Here is a 17230-nt window from a genome sequence, read left to right on the forward strand (position 1 = left end):
CCTGCCTCCCCTTGCTGACTTCTGGAAGGACTCAGGCTGGAGCTGTGGTCAGGTGTACCAGGCCTGCTTCTGTGACCGTTAGACAAGTGCAGGGTATTTCCTGTGCCTTTTCCTACACAGCAGGACCTCACCACTTGTACTTCCTGCCCCAGGGACCATGAGCTTATACCGGGGTACCTGAGGGTGTATGATTGCTTAGGGGAGTAGACTGTGCCCTGGGCTCTTGTCAAGTTCTGGAGTGTGTCAGCTGGAGACCACGAGTCCCTTTGTGGGCCTCAGTTTCCCTTTGGGGAAAATGGTGAGGAAGGACAGGGTCAGAAGAGATACAACTGATGGGTATGTAGTGCACACCCAGACAGGCAGGTCTCTGGGAGTTCGAGGCCAGCCTGGTCTACATAGCAAGTTCTGGTCAGCTGGGGCTACATAGAGATACTCTTCCTGTGTGTGTGTGTGTGTGTGTGTGTGTGTGTGTGTGCGTGTGTGTGAGAGAGAGAGAGAGAGAGAGAGAGAGAGAGAGAGAGAGAGAGAGAGAGAATAAGGATGCAGTTGTCCCTCAGTGGCCATGGGGACTGGCTCCAGGGCCCCTGAGGACTCCGAACTCTAAGGAGATTCAAGTCCCTTATGTGAAATGGCATAATGTTTGCATGTGACCTGCACAGACCCTCTCAGAGAGAGCTCCATCTCTAGAGCCCTCACAATACCATACCGTACAGAGACTGTGATAGTTGCTGTACTGCATCGTTAAGAAACAGTGACCAAGCCGGGCGGTGGCGGCGCGCGCCTTTAATCCCAGCACTCGGGAGGCAGAGGCAGGAGGATCTCTGTGAGTTCGAGGCCAGCCTGGGCTACAGAGTGAGTTCCAGGACAGGTTCCAAAGCTACACAGAGAAACTCTGTCTCGAAAAAAAAAAACCAAAAAGAAGAAAGAAAAGAAATAGTGACCAAAAGTTTGTACATATTCAGTAAGGACACAATGCGTTTTCAAATCAGAGGGTGGGGTGACCTGAACCCAACTAGATACATTTCCCCCCAAATGTTTCCCATCTGCGGCTGGTTGGGTCTTCAGGAGCAAGCCCTTCAGCTGTGAGGGCCGGCAGTATCTCCGGTTTTGTTTTCTTTCTCACTTTCGGTGAGTCAACACCACAGGGGAGAGCCAAGAAAAAGACCGGAAACCGAGGGAGCCGGCTCACCAGGGCCAGTCTGTCTTCCTGCCAGCTCTTCCTTGTGTCTCCTGGAACCTCCTTGGCCCTGCTGGCCTCCCCTTTGCTGACTTCAGGGAGGAGTCAGCCTGGAGCTGTGGCCAGGTGTCTGCTGGAACCTCAGTTCCATATTCACGTCTCGGGGTAACATGTTCTCACAAGGCCGGAGCAGAGCCTCGTGTAGCTACAGTTTACCCGCCAGTCCCACAGCTGCTCAAACCCAACCAAGTAAACACAGAGACTTATATTGCTTACAAACTGTATGGCTGTGGCAGGCTTCTTGCTAACTGTTCTTATATCTTAAATTAATCCATTTCTATAAATCTATACCTTGCCACATGGCTTGTGGCTTACCGGCATCTTCACATGCTTTTTCTCATTGTGGCGGCTGGCAGTGTCTCTCGAACTCAGCCTTCCACTTCCCAGCTTTATTCTCCTCCTTGTCCCGCCTAACTTCCTCCTGCCTGACTACTGACCAATCAGTGTTTTATTTACCAACCAATCAGAGCAACACATTTGCCATACAGACCACCCCACAGCAACCTCGGCCACACCTGGTAGCATTTGAAGGTGCTGCTGGAGGTGGAGCCATTTTCTTGCACCTGTGGCTGTATGGGGTCCCTCTGGGTGTCTGAACCAGGATCGCAAGGTCAGCTGGGCTGTTCCTGTAATGACCAAGGTCCCTTCTCTCATCTCTTACTAGTTACATCCGATGCTATTACTGGGCTGTGAAAACTCTCATCACCATTGGAGGACTGCCTGACCCCCAGACACTCTTTGAAATTGTCTTCCAGCTGTTGAATTATTTCACAGGTGTCTTCGCTTTCTCTGTGATGATTGGACAGGTAACTGGGGTCACACATCCAGGCACCTGTGGCTCCCTTACCCCAAGCTGGAAACTTCCCTGTGTGTTGTGGCTTTGGGATTGAGTACAGGGAAGACTCAGGCTGAGCCAGGAGCCCACAGCATTTGGGGCAGGAGGATGTCTGTGTCCCAGGACAGCTCAAGGTCTTCCCGTTTGAATGTTAGTCCCTTTGGGGAGGACGGTAAGCCAGGTGGCTATGTGGCTTTTTCAAAGGCTGGTGACCTGGGCTGTGCCCTGTAAGGAAACCCTTTGGAGTCTCTGATATGATGGGTAACTTGTGTTCTAGTCAGGGCATGAGGCAACAAATGGAGCCCTCAACGCAAACTCGGAAGGGTCCCACTCTGAGAAACAATATGCTAGGCTCAGCGTTCCTCTCTGGGGAGAGTGTCTGTACACCAGAGTCAGCCTATTCCAATGAGACATCCCACCCCAACATTCTGCTGGGGACCTGAGATGGCCAGAGAGGTCTGCAGGCTTGCCCCCTGCTTCCAGGGTCCATGTGTGGCCGTCTGTGTTTCTCTCCCTGACTTACCCCGATCTGTGTACTGCTACATAACCAAACCGTGTCCTACCCAGCTTGGGCCCAACACTTCCTTGACCTCCCCTCCCTGCTGTCTTACTCCAGATGAGAGATGTGGTGGGGGCCGCCACAGCGGGGCAGACCTACTACCGCAGCTGCATGGACAGTACCGTGAAGTACATGAACTTCTACAAGATCCCCAGGTCTGTGCAGAACCGTGTCAAGACCTGGTATGAGTACACCTGGCATTCACAAGGCATGCTGGGTAAGACTGGCCAAGTCCCAAGACCCTCCACCTCTCCTGATCAACCTTCACCTGATTCCCAGAGTGACCAACCCTTCCCGTGTCCTCTGTGTCCTGAGGGGTCTCTCTTGGCTGCCCCGCCAGCACTGATATTAGAGGGACCTCCGGAGGCCAGTGAAGACCCTGAAACACCTGAAGAGCTTGTCCTCCGGACATCTCCTCTTGCTTCATCTACCTTGAGATGCAGCTCCATCCAAGGCAGAAGCCATTTCCACCAAGGTCGCAGCCAGGCATGGCAGCTCAGACCTAGGGTCCCAGCACTTAGGGGGTTGCTCTGAGTTTGAGCCAAGGGTGGGCTATGTAGCCAGACCTTGTCTCCAAATGAGCGGAGTGGTAGGTGGGCCCATGCGATGGCTCAGTCAGCGGAGGTGCCTGCTGCCAAGTGTGAAGACTCAACCTCAGACCCTTGGACCCCGACAGTAGGAGAGAGCTGACCTCCACAAGTTGTCCTCTGACCTCAGTGTGTGTACTGTGGTGCGTGTGCATACACACTCACACATACATACGATGTTAAAAAAAAATCAAAGTGGGGGCGACAAGTGTTACAGAACAGGGGTTACTGATACAAAAGCTAGATGGGGCATCCAAGTCAGGCTTCCGAGAGGAGGTGGCGTTAGTCCTTAGTTTTGAAGGATGAGTAGGAGTTTGGAAAGGAGGGGATGGTGTTCCTGACAGGCTCCCTGAGGCAGGGGAAGCTGAGCTGGCTGAGCCAGTGCAGGGCCTCACGTGGTTGTGTGTGGTATGAGGGGCAGGTCTGGCCTGACCCCTGACCCCTGCTGGGTCTCCTTCTCAGATGAGTCAGAGCTGATGGTGCAGCTCCCAGATAAGATGAGACTGGACCTGGCCATCGATGTAAACTACGACATTGTCAGCAAAGTGGCGCTCTTCCAGGTACCGTCCACAGGCGCCCTTCGGCTAGGGGATTGGGACAAAGCCAAGCCCCTGCTTTCCTCTAACAGACTCCTCCCCCTCGGTCTGGACAGGGCTGTGACCGGCAAATGATCTTCGACATGCTCAAGCGCCTTCGCTCGGTGGTCTACCTGCCCAATGACTATGTGTGCAAGAAGGTGAGCTGTGCGGGGGGTGGAGGGGGGTGAGGGGGGTGGGGGGGTGGAGGGGGGTACGGGTGGGAGGGGGGTGTGCCTGCAGGGCCTGCGAGGGTGTTTGCTCACCCAGCACAGGAGCCCCACTACAGAGGAAGTAGCGTGCCCTGGCAGCCTGTACGGAGAGCACCTGCTGTGGAGGGTGCCCTGGGCTCTGCCAAGTGCTTCCAAAGCTCCCTTCACACAGAGGAGCCAACCTTGCAGAAAAGGGATGGAAGGCCTCTGGACCCCACAAAACTGCTGCCGGGGTCTCAGTCTTTCCATCAGGAAAGTGGGTGGTTTACAGCCCTGAGGTGTTTTGTGAATTTATTTAAGTGGAATTAATCCCTAACCTTTAAAAGTTGGAAGACTTCACGTCAAAATCCAAATGTCTGGATGAAGCAGAACATTGGCTAGCTCTGGGCCCCACTTTCCACGATAGCAAGAGTCAGCATAGGGGTTGATTGTCCCTAAAGGGATAGGTGACACCCTGTCTGATACCACGGGCCCCACCACTCTGTACCACCCCACACCAGGCTCCCTTCATTGCATTGAGTCACCTAGGAAACACATATGTTAGAATCTGGCCCTCGACAATGTAAAGTCCTTTGTGCTCCCTGCTGAGGGGTCCAAGGTTGCAGCAAGGTCACCAGGGGCAGGGGATGGGCAAGTTTCAGGTCTTTTGCACAGAGATATTAATAAGTTTGGGTGAGTGTGTGGGGTGAAAATATTCTAAGACTTGGGAGCCTCTAGCCCCTGTCAGATGGGTTCAACCTTTTTAAAAATTATTATTTATTATTTTTGAGACAGGGTCTTTTCTATAGCCCTGGCAGTCCTGGAACTCACTTTGTAGATCAGGCTGGCCTTGAACTTACAGAACTCCTCCTGCCTATGTCTCCTGAGTGCTAGGATTAAAGGTGTGTGCTGCCATGCCTGGCTTTAAAAAAAAAAAGTCTTTTAAGGATTTTACTTTTACTTATTTGTATGGTCCCCTGGAAGAGCAGTAAGTGCCCCTGACTCCTGAGCTCTCTCGCTAGCCCCACCTTTAAAATGACTTATTGCCGGGGCTGTGGGTCTGCAAGGACAAATGTGTAGAGGTCAGAGGACAGCTTGAGGGGTCTGGTTCTCCCCTCCCACCACGTGGGTTCTGCAAATCAAACCGCTCCTCAAGACCGACAGCAAATGCCTTTGCCTGCTGAGCCATCCCTCGAGCTCATTCTCCAGTTTGGGGCCACATCCGTAGCTACCCCTGGCCAAATGGGGCTCAAAGAGCTGCAGGTTGGGCATGTCTGTTAGGCAGCATGCTAGGCAGCGGCGAAGTTTCTGGAGGTGAATTGCCGAGCCAAGGGAAGAGAATGAAATTCAGAAGGTTGAGCATTTAAAGCTGCTGTCTTGGGGCAGGGAGAAGATTGGGAAGGATAGAGTGCTTTATATGGTATTGGGGCCACTTCCTAGTGGGGCCGCGCTGGATAGGTGGCTTGCCCTCTCCGAGTCCTGTTCTTCTTACGGATGAAGTATAGATATTGATAGTGCCTTTTTCATGAGGTGGCTGGGAAGACTGAATAAGATTTGCCTGTTTGGCACCAAATAGGCTCAGTTGCTCTTACTGTTTTCTGTGTGACTTTAGAGTTTGTGGCAGGTGAGAGGTAACTCAGGTGTTGGGGCACATGTGTGAGCAGCGCCCTCTGCTGCTGGTTCCTCTGTGACTCTCTGAGGCACTGGGATTTGAACCCCCACACTTGGATCCCTTGTAAGACTGAAAAGAGAAAGAACACCAGATTATGACTGCGGGTGATGTGCAGGAACATTTGTGGAGTAAATTAAAGTGTAACAGGGTTCCTGTCACTCCTTTTAATCATGACCTGTGTGATTGACAGGTGGCCGCCAAGGCAGGGTCTGGGAAGGCATGAGAATTGGAAGATGTACGGCAGGTTACTGTTTCTGATTGAATCCAGAGCAAGTCATCTATTCATCCATTCCCTTAGTCATTCATTTGTTCTCTTATTCATTCATTCATTCATTCATTCATTCCTTTGGTTTAGCTTGGGGTTCAGGCTACTGTGTGTAAGGGCTGGCAGACCAACTGAATGCCCATTTCCTCAGGTAGCAAGATGTTCATCTTCTCTTTGGCTCTCTTCACCTGTGCGTGTTTTCTGTAAGAACGCCAGTTGGATTGGATAAGGGCCAAACTACTCAAGTAGGCCATCTTAATTGAATTACATGTGCAACAACCGTATTGCCAAATAAGGGCCTATTGGGAGGTTCTGGAGACTAGGATTGCAGCAGACAGAGCCTAGGTCTGGGGACGGAGATCAACCATAGCAACTGTGTGCCCTGGAGTCAGGCTGTCTGGATTCAAATCCCAGCCCTGGTTCGACCTTGCGTTACGATCTTGGTAGAACATAATCTTATCCTAACAGGTTCACTGGTGTGATGCACACCCACCAGCGTTAGCTTAGAAAACACGCTGGGGCCTGCGGGTCTCCTGACCATTATTATCATTCCTATCTCAACTGGCCGAGCTCCTGAGGCACTGTCCAAGTGGGAGTTGCGGAATAGTGTCACACCCAACATTCAAAAGACAAGACAGGGGCCAGGAGGGAGGCGACCCCCACACACCACACGATCTGGTGGTGCAAGGCTGAGGCAGCTTCAGTGACCACAGAGTGTGGGACTCAGCCCTCTTCTGTTCCAGGGGGAGATTGGCCGAGAGATGTACATCATCCAGGCGGGGCAGGTGCAGGTGCTGGGCGGCCCGGATGGCAAGGCTGTGCTGGTGACACTCAAAGCCGGATCGGTGTTTGGAGAGATAAGGTCAGTGGTGGCGGCGGCGGTGGGGGGTGGGGGAGGGGACAGGGGGAGGGGGACGGCGGGTGTCAAATGCACCTTGGCAAGGGCTGGGGGCTAGGATCAGGGGGAACTACAGTGAGTACAGCACTGGTTCCAGCCAGTATGTGTAGGATGGGTGCTGCCATGATGTACCATGAAGGGGGGGAAATACGGAGTCTAGTGAATGTAAACAAAACCCAAGCCACTAGGTGATGTACGCCTGTAGTCCCAGTTACTAGGGAGGCTAGCGAATCAGCCTGAAAGAAACAGTTAAAATTCTTTAATCCCAGCATTGAGGGGGCAGAGGCAGGAGGATCTCTGAGAGTTCAAGGCCAGCCTGGTCTACATAATGAATTCCAGGACAGCCAGGGCTACATAGTGAGACCCTGTCTCAAAACAAAACAACATCAACAAAGACCTAAGACAGTCTCTCTAAAGCACAGCCTCCAAATGGTCTCATTCTCCTCCCTTTTCTATTCCAGCTTGCTGGCCGTAGGGGGTGGGAACCGGCGCACGGCCAATGTGGTGGCCCATGGGTTCACCAACCTTTTCATTCTGGACAAGAAGGACTTGAATGAAATTTTGGTGCATTATCCTGAATCTCAGAAGTTACTCCGGAAGAAGGCCAGGTACAGAATCCCTCTTTCTTTTTTCTTTTCAGGTTTTGAGCAATGCTTGGGAGAAGCAGGTTCTTTCGTGTTGCTGTAATACCGTTGTGAACATCAGAGCATTTGCTGTGGAAAGCATACTGTTCTCTCTCATCTCTAATCCATGTTGAAATTGTCTGGTAGCTTTCTTCTTCCTGGAACAAGTCAAAGGCCCTGTCCTGCATTAGTGTGCTGAGTCTGTCTCCTCTGACCTGGGCCAGTTCCTGATGGTGTCTGTCTCTAATGGCTTTGACCTCTTTGCAGCCAACGGGCCAGCTAGGTTTTAGAATGCTCCTTGGATTAGGTGTGTCTGGTGTTTTCTGGTGATGTTTTCTTGGCTCTGCATCTGATGCAGAAATGACCAGGGGTGAATGTGCCCCTCAAAGCAGCACACATGGCCTGAGTTTTTCCCAGGCAATGAGTTCACCTCAATCACATGGACACGCTTTTCTGTACTACAAAGTTACTATTTCTTTGTACTTGACAAGCAATTAGTGAGGACCTCTTTGGAACCGCATAGAAGTCCCTGCTCCTCTCCACCACCACCCAGCCAGCTTGCACCTGGCACTTGGTGGACACCAAGCTGCCCATAGCTCCTTGCTCCTCAGTGGTCTCTGTGAGGCATCCCTGTCCAACCTCCTGCCTCTCACTCCTTGGCTTACACTCTGCTATAGGGAAGAGCCTCCCGCCTCTCCTGGTGCTTGTTTATTACATGAGCAGGCATTGCTTTGTGTTAGAACACCTGTAAGAGTTATTCTGAGGCTTCCGTCACTCTGGTGTGGCCAGTGAGAACTCTTGACTTTTGTCATCCTTTGATGTCCCATTTTAATTCAACATTTCCTTGTGTCTATGGAAAATAACAGGCGCAGCAAGGCAGCCTGGCTAACCTTGGGCTCCCCCACCAACTGCCCCCTCACCCCGGAAATGGCATTGTCTCCAAGGAAGTAAATTTCTTCTGGTGGAAAATGTTTGGAGGAGTTTCGTGGGGCACGGGGGTTGGGGATGAAGCCCAGGGCCTTACCCATGCTAGACATGTGTGCTTTACCACTGAAATATCTAGCGGCAGCCCACCACTGGTTTTTAGAAACCAAGATGGAGGCCTGGTGTGGTGTCTCATGCCTATAATCCCAGAGGCAGAGGCAGGAGGATTGCTGCAAGTTCAAGACCAGTCAGGTCAGCGCTTCAAGTTCCATGCTAGCCAGAGCTCCATTGTGAAACCCTTTCTCAAAATAATGAAGTAAAAGTGAAATTGAAAGAAGCTCTGAACCTGGAGGGTACTCACTGTTGCGGGGTTCTACAAGGCTTTCTCGTGAATGGAGCTAAGGATACCTCACACCTGTGTACATCAATATGAATATTTCCACATATGTTGCACATACATGTCCACATTGATTTTTCTGTAGATAGTGATGAATTGATAGATGTATAAAACAATTTCAGATCAGCCCTTCAGTTCGTTCTAGCCTCCCTTTCTATGTTTCTAAACCTCCTTCCTGATACTGAGACATTTGGCTGCCTTTATCCCTGTTGCATTTATTCATTTGTTCAGTCCGATGATAACAATGTTTCAGAATGTTTAACCCATCCACTGTACGAAAACAAGCCTTCCAAGTAGAGTTCATATCCGACAAAGTTAATTTTGCTTGCGCCTGGAGTATCCACGGTAAAAGTATTGTGTTTGAAGTTATTTGGGTGAAGGGCTGGAGTATGGCTCCGTGACAGAGGCCTTGCCTGGTGTGCCTGGGACTCTGGACTTGATCCTCAGCAGGGGAGCGGATAGGCATTTGATTAGTTCTCATGCAATGCACCGGGTTGTTTTGTTTTTGTTGGACTTACATTCCGTTTTAAGGCTGCAACCACCCTGACTGTAGTTGATGTTTTTGTGACAGAGTCTCTCTGTGTAGCCCTACCTGGTCTGGAGTACAGAGAGATTCACCTGGCTTCCCGGTGCTGGAATTAGAGGCATGGTGGTGCCTTGCTAGCCTTGAACTTTTGAACTTCCTGTCTCAGTTTCCTCAGTGGGAGACCACAGGCAGGTGTTGCCGTGACTGGCAGAACATAAACTATTAACAGACTCCCAAAGCACAAAGCTGTCACAAGTTTTCCTCAGCTTGTCACCTGCCCCAATAAGGGGCTAAATGTGTTAGGTTTGTTTGGGGGATTTTTTTTGTTTCCTTCCTTCCTTCCTTCCTTCCTTCCTTCCTTCCTTCCTTCCTTCCTTCCTTCCTTTCGTATCCAGGGCCTCGTGGACAGGTGCTCTAATACTGAGCTTAACCTCCAGCCTCTAAGCTTACTGTATCTGGTTTGGTACTGGGGCAGGGTCTTCTAGACTGTCATTCCTGCTGTTTCGTAGCTCAGTAAGCACTGCCGTCTCCGTCTGCCTGCCTCAGCTTCCCAGGTAGCAGGGCTCCCAGGCCGGCGCTGCCTGGTCTGGCTAAGCTCATTAGATCCCAATGTTTGCTTCTCCGGCGTGTTTACTTTGTCAGAAACAGGCAGGCCCACACCGCTGTTTTCTTACTCTTGTTATGGGGATGGTAGCATATTGAAGAGTCATCTGCAGCCACAGAGCACCTCCCTTGGCAACTGTGAATAACAATGCAGGTGTATGTGCACCTGTGTTTTAGTTTTGTATTTGGAAATTGGTTATTTTATTTTTAGAAAAGCAGACTTTTGCTTTCTAGTGCTTCAGATGAGGTTTCAAATTGAGTGACTAAGGAAGCACCCTATGGTATAGAAACCCACAGGCACCGGGGAGCCGGTTAGGGGGTTAAAGATTCACAAACAGGCTCTTGGTAAAGGGTTCGCTATTTCCTTTCCAATAGAAAGGGACTGCTGCAGGTGGGCGTGGTCGGAGCAGCAGGTGGGCGTGGTCGGAGCAGCAGTGTGACCCAGGTTCTAATAGTAGACTCTTGCGATCACTCATAGACTTACACGGGGTGGCCGTAGACTTAGTTGCCTAGCGTGCGCTCTAACTGGGGTCAAACAAGGTGGCACTCTGTCCCTGAGAAGATCAGCTCAAAAGGAGGAAAAGCTTGTTTTGACTCTTGTTGGTTTTAAAGGTTTCCATGTTTGCCTGACTTGAGTGCTTTGGACCTGTGGTGAGGAAGGCCCTTGTGGTGGGGACATGTGGTGGAACAGAGAGAGAGAGAGAGAGAGAGACAGAGACAGAGAGACAGAGACAGAGACAGAGATAAGAGACAGCTAGAGGATAGACTGGAATCACAGATCCTTTTCAAAGAAACACGCCCAATGACATTTTTTTTTTAAACGTATGTTTTCTCTCTCTGTTTGTCTTTAAAACTGACGTATGTTTTAGTCCTTGCTCTCCTGCTTCAGGCCCTTTCCAGAGCAGAGGCCTGGGTCACGGAGAATTCCATTCATGTGGGCACATCTGTCTGCACCGACCCGAAGCAGAGCAGCTGGCACCTGCCAGCAGCTGTCCCCTCCACTGCTCCTTGTCACTTCAGCACCACACTGAGCCTGCTTGCCTCCTGTCATGCATGAGTTATGGGCTCACAAGACACAGGTGACAGTGCCCAGGCTGCTTGTGAGCCAGCCTGCTTCCAAGGCCTCTGATGGATGATCGAGCTGAGTCTCCGGGGAAACCCAGGGGGAAATGCAAATCTCAGCTGATTACTATCACTGCACACAATGTAAGCCCATTGGCTCTGATTAGCTAAGCAGCCGGCAGCGGCCTCATTAAAAAAACGAAAAACAAAAAAACAAACAAGTCGTGCTGGAATCCTGATGAATGAATTTGCCAATTAGCAGTCTCGCCCACTGGACTGCCAAGCTGATCATCGCATATTCATAGCTTGAAAAATTCCCAGTAAAAGGCGCAGGCTCTGTTTGATGGAAAATTCTATCCTTATTCAAAGAAACAGGGTGCTGGGTCACAGCTGATCCTGTGTCTGGTTTCACCAGGGCCACTTCCTGGCAACCTGAGGCATGTCACTCCCTGCACCTATTCCGAGCCTCCATTTCCTCAGTTTTCAGGGGCACAATAATCCCTGCCAGATAAAGTGGAGAGGGGGCCAGGATGACTTTTTATAACAACCCCTGTTGTGAGAACTAGCCAGAGTCCCAGGAGAACTAGATCACTAAAGACTTCCCAACAGGCCCCGCCTCTAAAAAGTTCCATGCTCCCTCCCTCCCTTTCTCTCTCCCTCCCTCCCTCCCTCCCTCCCTCCCTTCCTCCCTCCCTCCCTCCCAATATCACCCGAGTCTACGAACCCTTGGAGATGCCCTCAAACCATATCTGAACTATAACCGTGTCCTTCAATCTGTCCATTGTGACCTCAAGCAAGGTAATCGACTTCTCTGAGCCTCAGTGTTTTTTTATATTTTTTTGAGACAGGGTTTCTCTGTGTAGCTTTGGAGCCTTTCCTAGAACTCACTCTGTAGACCAGGCTGGCCTCGAACTCACAGAGATCTGCCTGCCTCTGCCTCCCGAGTGCTGGGATTAAAGGCGTGCGCCACCACCACCCGGCAGTGAACCTCGGTGTTCTTATCCCTTCGGCTCAGACAATAAGCCCACCTCATTATGGCAGTTCCAATCATCCGTCTATGCCTAAGCACTCAGCACTGTGCTTGCCCCAGCACAAGCACCCCGAAATCACCAGCCAAAGGCACCAACGCTATTGCCACCCCCGCCATGTAGGGCCAACGCAAAGGGTTCCACGCAGGCGCAGGCGCAGATGGGCTTCTCCCCACTGCGCTTTGGATAGAAGAGGGTGTGGCTCTCTTTCAGGCGCATGCTGAGAAACAACAACAAGCCGAAGGAAGAGAAGAGTGTGCTCATCCTGCCCCCACGGGCGGGCACCCCGAAGCTCTTCAATGCCGCCCTCGCTGCAGCAGGAAAGATGGGTGCCAGGGGGGCCAAGGGTGGCAAGCTCGCCCACCTGAGAGCCCGGCTCAAGGAGCTGGCCGCACTGGAGGCGGCGGCCCGGCAGCAGCAGCTGCTGGAGCAGGTAACATGGTTGGGACCTGGCTCCTCCCCCTTAGCCAGTTTGCTTCCGGACCTCCAAGAGCCGACCACACAGCCATGGGACCTTCTAAGTCTCTTTGACAGCAGCAGGCCCTGTTTGGTTCAAACCTGGATCATAGCTCTCATGGGTAAGAAGCGGATTGCAGGGTTGCTACGAATTCTAGGCCAGCCTGGGCTACGTAGTTTCAAGGCAGCCTGAGCGACATTATGAGGCCTTGTCTCAAACAGTCCCGAAGTAAGACATTGTGTTGACCGAATAGGAAAGTAAGAGGATTTAATAATTGGCGAGTTCAAGTGTGGCTGGATCTCAAGTGGCGGAACTAGTCTTCCCATCCGCCATCTCTCTCTCCTTATCTGATGGCTCCACATCCTTTCATGTGGCAACCCTAACAGGAAGTGCATCTTCCCCGGAGAGTAGAGCCAAAGTCCCCAGGACTCATTGTGCTCAGTCAGTGCTGGGCCACATGCCAGTTCCTGAGCCAGTGGGGCAGGGAGGTGTGTGTCCCACACCTGCCCACTCCTGGACTGGCAGTCCTGAGTGGGTTCTTTGGGGAAGGTTTTGGGGCTGGTGGGAGAAGTGTGGATAAGCTGGGAGCATCCCTCCCCAGATGACAGTGGTGTTCTATTTAATCGTGTCCGTGACCATTTAAATGATTTGGAAGGAAAAAAAAAATCCCGTAGCTATGCACAGTGACAATGGCTTCCACTCCTGTGACCCTAAAGGGACGTTAAAAAAAGGGTTTTCTTCTTCTGTGATGGAAGCCAAGAAGACCTATTAGAATAACAGTACTAATTTCACCTGCTCCCGACAGTCTGGAAGCAGACGGCAGTCTGTGTGGCCAACAGAGAAGCCCAGAGAACTCAGCCTCAGTCCAGGGGTGTGAAGCAGGGGACACATTCAGGGCTCATTTGACAGCAGACGTTGGGCAAGTGACATCAAAGCCACCTGGGATTCCAGGACATTGCCCATCAATGGCCCCAGACAGAGGAAAGATGTGACTGCCGTGATGGTCAAGGTCGAGTCTGCACGTTGGAGTCTTTGTGCTGGCTGCTGTTTCAGGGTTGAGTGAACATGAACCCAAGGACTCTCTCAGAGCGGCAAAAGGCTTCAGCTAAGACAGGTTTCCGCTCCTGTTCCATCAATGTTCTAAGAAAAGTGTCCTGTGAGATTTAGAAAGCCGGAGCAGAAGGGCAGTGAAGGAGCTCTTTACTAGACAAGCCCAGAGGCTCTGGCACTCTGGGAAAGAGCCCTGCACTCTCTGAGACTCAGAGGACTCGCGATAGCATGCAGGACCGCAGAGGTAAAGCAGTGGTTCCTTTTTCAAAGTATTTGAACATGGCAGAGCATGAGATCGGCCTTCCCGTGATTCTCCCATTCCTGTTTGTATCTCTCGGCTTCAGAAGTTGCATCTGAACACCCTGCCCAGGGTGGAGTGTCTTGAGAATTCAGGGTGCCCACGCAGGGCAGAACAAGTGCAGGAAGACATGCAGAAGCAGGGCAGAAGCAGCAGCAGGTCTCCAGAGCCGCTTTGGATTCTAGAACCATCCTGACTCCTCCCCCTTCTTTAGTACTCACGACTGTGCAAACTACAGGGCTCTCTGCTCCACCCAACCCCACTGACTGCTCTCCCTTGGGTCTTGGGCAGCTGAGCATCTTCTAGGGTTGTTCCCTCTCCACTGCCTTCCTTACAGAACTAGGGTGAAAGAGCAAGTAGGTGAGAACCTGGGGATTAAAAACAAAAGCTCCCCCCAATTACTTATCGATGGCCAACAACACCCATGGAGGAAGTACTAGGGGCTGCAGCTGCCACCAAGCCCCTGGACCAGGATCACCTCAGCCTAATTTTTCTGTTATCCTACCCCATTCTTCTGTAAGGGCTGCAACCTTTGGAACCTTCCAGAAAGATGGCCAGGCCACAGGGTCTCCTGCCCACTCAGCTTTACCTATGTGCTCCAAGTTTTTCTCACGACCCCAGAACCATTCATTACTAATAAGAAATGTGGGTGTATAGCCAGGCGGTGGTGGCACATGCCTTTAATCCCAGCACTCAGGAGGCAGAGGCAGGAAGTTGAGTTGGAGGCCAGCCTGGTCTACAGAGTGAGATCCAGGAAAGCTAGGGCTACACAGAGAAACCCTGTCTTAAAAAAACCAAAAGAGGAGGAGGAGGAGTGGGTGCCAGGGTGGCTAAGCCTTTGAAGAGGCCAGCGCTCATGGTTATCAGCTCCCCACATAAATTGGGGAGATGGATCTGTGCTCGAATGCACAACTTAACACAGGCTTCCAGTCCATAATAGTCTAAATTATCCCTAAAGAGCCGGGCAGGGTAGCTCACACCTGCAGTCTTAGCATCCAATCGATAGGCTGAGGAAGAAGGACCCTGAGTTCGAGGCCAACTTGTTCTCCACACCAAATTTAAGGTCAGCGGGCTACATATGGAGACACTGTCTCAAAATTAAACAGATCCCCAAGATTTACCCCCAAACATGCTGGCCTTTCATCCTCAAACTTCAATCAGTCAGTACTACGTTGTTTCTCCTATACTATCCTGATGCGGCTCTGCTAGGCCAGCAGCTTCCACCTCCTGTGTGCCACTGTCCTCTGGAAGTCCCCGAAGGTGGGGGCAAGTTGGCTTGAAAGATTCCTTTATGCCCCTTTGGAGAATGTTTCACCTCACTCTCTCTCTCTGGGGTTTCAGGCCAAGAGCTCGCAGGATGCTGGGGGAGAGGAGGGCTCCGGAGCCTCGGACCAACCTGCGTCCCAGAAACCACCAGAACCGGAGAAGCCCCAAGAGCCCCCAGCGCCCCAGGAGCCCCCGGCCCCGCGCTCTCCACCGCCGGCCCCGGCCCCGGCCCCGGCCCCGGGGGAGCCCGAGGGAGGCACAGGGGAGGAGGCAGCTGCGCCCTCGGAGCCCTCGGTGAGGATCCACGTCAGCCCCGGCCCGGATCCCGGGGAGCAGACGCTGTCGGTGGAGATGCTGGAGGAGAAGAAAGAGGAGGCCGAGTGAGGGGCCTGCAGTGCCTCGTGATCCCCATGATCCCCATCCCGGGTGGGCGCCCTGCTGTGAAACCACCCGCCTGGACAAGCTTCTTAGCCCAAGGGCACCTCCTCACAGGCCTGTTGTGGAAACCCTCAAATTTCATCAAATGGTGGTGGTGTTCTTGATCCGTGGAGCACACATACACACACATACACACACACACACACACACACACACAGAGTTGCTATTTTCAAGAAGAAAACCGCCTTGCACTTTTAAAGGGTTTTAGGAGGGCATAGAAGAGGGCTCCGACATCAGCAGAGCTCTACTAGAAAAGTCGAGGGTTGGTGATATGGCAGGGTCCCCACCAGAACCCACCCTTGGTCTAAGTGATAGGGAAGAACTGGAGTAGGGGCGCACACCTGCAAACCCAGTACTGGGGAGGCTGAGGCAGGAGGATTCTTGGTTCAAGGTCAGCCCGGGCTGCATAGTGAGAATCTGCCTCAAAACAAGCCAATAGCAAAACAGCGTGGGAGTTCCCAAGTTCCTGTAAGCATCTGGATCCCAGAGCAGTAAACACAGTCGTCTTCGGTGACGGCAGAGCAGGGGATTGGGTACTCTGCACACTGCGGGTAATGATGATTGGCATTTTTATCTTACCCTTTCCAAGTTCTGCTTATTTTAGTAGGTGATGACATTCAAAGTTCTCGGTGCTATTCCTGGCACTCATCCTCCCTGGCCACTCTGGAGCCCCAAGTGACAACTGTAGGAAAAAAAAAACAAAACTAGTCAGTACTTAGAGAATATGCTTGTAGCTAGGCGTAGTGGAGCACTAGAGGCTGAGGCAGGAGAATCACAAGTTTGAAGTCAGCCAGGGATACCTGACAATATCCTATCTGAAAAAGAGGGGAATGCACTGGTTCATTGGTGATGACTACGGTCCCCTGTTCAGATGTGTGGTGACATTTCAGCCACTGTTCATCAGTGAGCATTTGGGTTGTTTCCAGTCTCACATTATTAAGGATAACATCGCAGGGCGTTGAGAGGTCGCAGTGGGTAGAGGCCCTTGCCACCCACCATGAAAGCTTGATGACATGAATCTCAGAAACCCCTGCGAAGGGGAAAAGAATCAGCCCCACAAAGTTGTCTTCTGACCTCCACACATACCTGTGGTGCACACACACACACACACACACACACACACACACACACACACACACGCACATTCGAGAGCTCACAGTAATAAAATTTGTCTTGTACAGAATGGGGTTTGCCTTACTGTAGAGCACTTGCCTGGCCCTGGGTTTGATCCTCAATACCAAAAGAAAGAATCCTAGACAGATCTAATCTCACTGGTATACCTTATTTTTTTTTTAAGCAGGGTGAGCGTGGGAGTCTAGTCATATTTTTTTTAACCCTAGTATCCTCATGTAGCATTGTCATATCTGCAGCCTAGAATCTGGAGCCCAGGACATAGAGAACGCCTCTGCCTGCGGCAAGTATTTCAGATGTTCCTATAAGGTAAACTTGCCGCCCTTCAGTAGACGGCAGAATGTTTCCTGACCCTGCCACTGTGAGGTCCTGCTTCCTTCTTCCTGACCCTGCCACTGTGAGGTCCTGCTTCCTAAGGAATCTGTTCTCTATGGATGCACCCCCTCTTTTAGATGCTAGTCCTTGAAAATAGACTGCTTATTATATAAAGCGAGAGGTTCGCGGGATTCCTGGGAAGAACATTAATTTTGAAATGAGATCAGCAGTGTCTTAATTTTACCGAGCTCTCTCATTCAGGGTAACACGCTCACAGAACCCTGATATTAGGT

General features: G+C 51.5%; 1 protein-coding gene across 1 annotated transcript in view; it reads left to right on the forward strand.

The window, feature by feature from the left end:
* LOC128103182 (cyclic nucleotide-gated cation channel beta-1-like) overlaps nt 1-16674 on the forward strand; it is a 42670-nt gene extending 25996 nt beyond the window's left edge. The window contains exons 14-21 of the mRNA XM_052727313.1: nt 1902-2043; nt 2689-2848; nt 3681-3778; nt 3871-3954; nt 6665-6783; nt 7281-7427; nt 12196-12415; nt 15129-16674. Coding sequence (XP_052583273.1) covers nt 1902-2043; nt 2689-2848; nt 3681-3778; nt 3871-3954; nt 6665-6783; nt 7281-7427; nt 12196-12415; nt 15129-15437 — 1279 coding nt within the window. The 3' untranslated portion in view covers nt 15438-16674. The remainder of the gene's footprint in view (nt 1-1901; nt 2044-2688; nt 2849-3680; nt 3779-3870; nt 3955-6664; nt 6784-7280; nt 7428-12195; nt 12416-15128) is intronic.
* The last annotated feature ends 556 nt before the right edge of the window (nt 16675-17230 follow it).

Source organism: Peromyscus californicus, unplaced genomic scaffold, assembly GCF_007827085.1.
Source record: "Peromyscus californicus insignis strain IS unplaced genomic scaffold, ASM782708v3 Scaffold_8__1_contigs__length_139910024, whole genome shotgun sequence".
In the NCBI taxonomy this organism is placed as follows: Eukaryota; Metazoa; Chordata; class Mammalia; order Rodentia; family Cricetidae; genus Peromyscus; species Peromyscus californicus.